General features: G+C 33.4%; 1 protein-coding gene across 3 annotated transcripts in view; it reads right to left on the bottom strand.

Annotated features, from left to right (window-relative positions):
• Window positions 1–3,068, bottom strand: part of LOC135216705 (protein quiver-like) — a 782,257-nt gene extending 779,189 nt beyond the window's left edge. For all 3 annotated transcript variants that reach the window (XM_064252149.1, XM_064252151.1, XM_064252154.1), the window contains exon 1: window positions 2,765–3,068. In XM_064252149.1, coding sequence (XP_064108219.1) covers window positions 2,765–2,804 — 40 coding nt within the window. In that variant the 5' untranslated portion in view covers window positions 2,805–3,068. The remainder of the gene's footprint in view (window positions 1–2,764) is intronic.
• Window positions 3,069–4,437: the final 1,369 nt, after the last annotated feature.

The following is a 4,437-nucleotide window of genomic DNA, read 5'->3' as shown; positions in this document are numbered from 1 at the left end:
AGGGTGAGAGACGACATAAACTTATTGCCTCTCGCGGTGGTGGGGTCGGTAAGAGCTTCCACTGACGTCCTGGATTTGAATGTCTTCTTGGGCTCGCGCCTGGGACCAGGCAAATCTATTATCGTGTAAAAAATTCCCCTTTGGTTAAGCATATATGAAAATATATTATAAATTCCGAGGTAGAGCGAATTAGATATTAAGGCGGACATTGTAGCTCGATGTATGTATATGAATCGTAATGTAATATGACACACACACACACACACACACATATATATATATATATATATATATATATATATACATACACATATTATAATTACATACATGCATATCTCCATATACATACATGCATATACACACAATATATACATATACATATATATATATATATATATATATATATATATATATATATATATATATATATATATATAACTATATATAATTTACTTACATATATATATTATATATATATGAACTATATAATGTGTTTGTACTGACATATACTATCTATTAATTTACCTATCAAGTTAGAGCAAAGAATTTTTTTATTATAAATAGGCCATACGAGTTCATATTAAGTTACCTGAGAGTAGCTTTGTGGCAACAGGACTATATATTACCTAACGCTCAATCAGACTGACTCGGAAGCATATTCAAGAGATGCGGAATCGCTAAACGACGCTCTTTAAACACTTATGAAATTGTTGTTCGTGTCTTTTCAATGTTTCTTAACATGTCTCGTAATGATTTCTATGGAATCGGCCTTACGTCTGAATTTCTAATCTCTCTCATCCCAGAAATGAGGAAGTTTCTCATAAGATACCCCGGTATCACCTACAAAATCTTAAAAACTCTTTAAAAAATTGTATATATTAGTTCTCAGTTTATGGCTAAACTTAGTTACACGAGTACAGAAATCAAGCAAATCAACCTCAGTCTATGCTATCAGGCATTCAATAAAAACAAAACAAAAAAACAATTAATCAACAAAAAAGAAGGCAGATTTAATTGTTTTGCTACATTTCCACACAATACTAAAGGAGGACAAGTGTTTATTTAATCAACTGTACATAATTAAGTTAAGTGTCACTCTAGCGGCGGTTATCACGTCGACAATAATGAACGTGATGTCTGCAAGGGAGGCAAAGTGGACACATGAGTGAACGTTCCTTGATGTCCGTCAGACAAGTGGCACTGCACATTCATGCTACAATTTGCAAGACCAATTCAAGTCCATTAAACCAAAATGAAAGTCGTTACCCGATCTAAGGTGCCTGAATGATTCGATGCTCGAATGTGAGATTTTGGAAAAATGATTAGTCTATAAACAGAGAGAGAGAGAGAGAGAGAGAGAGAGAGAGAGAGAGAGAGAGAGAGAGAGAGAGAAACTTATTTCAAACACTTTCTAGTACGAATCGGCAGCAACTGCTGAGAAGCAAAACCTCTGGTAGTTATTTTTATAAAAATACAGCACTTGGCCGTGTTTAATTTCCATTTTTTAAAACCATTCTAAACAAAGAAGCTCTATTATATATATATATATATATATAATATATATATATATATATATATATATAATATATATATATATATATATACATATATGATATTATATTATATATATATATATATATATATATATTATATATATAGTCAATATTCACATTTCCGTGATTCATACATATATCGTACAATGTCCTTTAATAACAATCGCATCTATTATCGAGAAAAAATTCCCCCTTCGGTTAAGCATATATGAAAATATATTCCGAGGAGACAATTATAAAGACATTGTACGATATATATATATATATATATATATATATATTATATATATATATATATACATACACCCAACCACCATTGTGGTTAAGTAAAGAATATTTTGCATAAAGAAACACTATCAAGTTCTTCGAAGAAACGTTATGTTTTAAGTTAAAAACGGAATGGTTATTTAATAAAGCATCATTATGCAAACGGCGTAAAGGTAATCGATGTAAATTAAAGAAGAAGTCAAGTTCATTTCTTTTGAAATGTTTTATGCGTATTCTATGTTATTGAGTCTTGTTTATTAACTGCAGTAGCATAACTCACCAAAGCATCAATAATGCTTTCGTTAATCCCTTATTTATTTACTATATGACATAATTAGCTCTATCTCCTTTTTTACATAATTTATTACGCAATCATATCTCTCTCTCTCTCTCTCTCTCTCTATACTTATTTATCCACTTGACCACTTAATCACTTTTCTCTTTTCTCTCTACAGATTCATTTGTTTTAGTAAGCGTTGCTCTAACTGGGACGATGTCATCTCTCTCTCTCTCTCTCTCTCTCTCTCTCTCTCTCTCTCTCTCTCTCTCTCTCTATTAACCTTTTTCTTAGTGCAAAGTTGCGAAGTTTCTGTCACAGCTCTGGTTTCACTGAACCACAAATTTAGCCAAAAGTCGGAATGAACAAGTCAAATAAATCTCTAAATATATATGAAGATAAAATACACAGACAAAACTCACAATTTATTCAGGGTGAAAAATGATACAGTAGGGAAAAAAAACTAAATCTGCACTAAAGATATAATAAGATATAATATAAGGAAAGGGAATTGAAGCAACAGTTAAAATTAATGAGACTTTCAAAATTTCAATATAAATGCAAAGAAAGATGGCAACGCTGAAATGGATTAATAGGTGGAAGAAGGGGGTGGGGTGAAGGAAGGGAGACAAACCCGGTAGGAAGGGGGAAAATTAACCTTTCTTACCTATCGTCCACTTTGGAGTCATCATTTTCCCATCAATCATCCACTTCGGTGTGAACCTTTGGTCGGGTCAAATAAACTTCTCGCCACAAAATACTGTTCTCACGTGATGTCATTTCTCGTTAAAAAACAAAATATTTGGGAGCGCGTATCGCGATTGCATTACTAAGCAATTCAGTCATTTTCTATGGAGTTCTCTAATGGTAACAAAGATGTTTTAAGAAGTCTATCACTATTTAGGATGATGTTTCTCTTAATGAGTACACGCATAAACCGACATACACACATACACACACATTCACCATGGAGGTGGCTAACAGACTGTCTAATGTTGAGGAAGTTCATTACACGGGGGGCTTGTCATCAATTAAGCAGTTTAAGAGTATTTTAGAAGCGATTAGGAAACAGCATATCCGCTGAAGGAACGACTGAATGGTTTTTACACACACACACACACACACACACACACACACACACATATATATATATATATATATCTATATATATTATTAGATAATATTAAATAATTTACCCCATTTAATCCGACTGGCCAATCAAGTTCTGGAACAGAATTAAAAGGCTAGGCCGCTGCCAACTAAACCATATTAGACAATAATAGAAAACCTGGAAATAAGTACCAATCAGAAGGGATAATTCTGATTAAAAGCTGTCAATTGGATCATTCCTAAATCGGGAAGGGTTGAGATAAACACGGTGATATGCTGCGCAGGTTAGCTTGCCGGGGTAAAGCCTTGGGTACGTTTGTACCTAAGTTCCAATTTCATTATACTCGTATGGCTTAGTTGGTAGCGGCCTTGTCCTTCAATTGAAAGACCGGGATTCGATCCTGATGTATCAAAGATTATATAATATATATATATATATATATATATATATATATATATATATATATATATAATATAGTAATAAAATAATAAAATTATATATATCATGTAACAACCATGAAAAAACAAAATACGCATCAATGGGAGTGGAGTCCTTAACATAATTATGAACTTCGTGCAATGTCACATAGCTCGTGCCAATTAATTATGAATGCTTGGTGCTCAGTTACTCTTCACTCGATATATATATATATATATATATATATACTATATATATATATATATATATATATATATATATAATGTGTGTGTGTGTGTGTGTGTACTTTAGGATTTAGTGACAATTAATTATACGCATTTATGCACTTTTGTTTGTGATCAGCAATGCCTCTGCAGTTACAAGACCTGGATTCCATAACTTCACTGCAACAAAAATGAACGAAAATGCAAAAAAACAAACCAAGACCAACTAAATAAGAAGAAGAAGAAGAAGAAGAAGAAGAAGAAGAAAGAAAGAAAAAAATAAATAAAAGTTTTAATTTGCAAACAAGACACTTAAACTGAACCCTCTCCTCCCCCTTCCCTCTATACCCCTCCCGTGTCCCACTTTCCATCCCGTGCTGCAGAGGGAGGGTCTCTCTCTCTCTCTCTCTCTCTCTCTCTCTCTCTCCATTGCTCCTTTGTCCGCCGATCTTATTGCATGGTACACACACGCAATGATGTACATAAAGTGCTGCAGTGCTAAGGGTGTGCAAATATGACTAAATTTCCGAGGGTTCCCCTTCCCTCTATACTATTCCCCCTCCCTACAAGCAGCCATCACGACAGCCG

This window comes from Macrobrachium nipponense, chromosome 6, assembly GCF_015104395.2.
Source record: "Macrobrachium nipponense isolate FS-2020 chromosome 6, ASM1510439v2, whole genome shotgun sequence".
Taxonomy (NCBI): domain Eukaryota; kingdom Metazoa; phylum Arthropoda; class Malacostraca; order Decapoda; family Palaemonidae; genus Macrobrachium; species Macrobrachium nipponense.
This window is presented reverse-complemented; position numbering and strand designations above follow the sequence as displayed.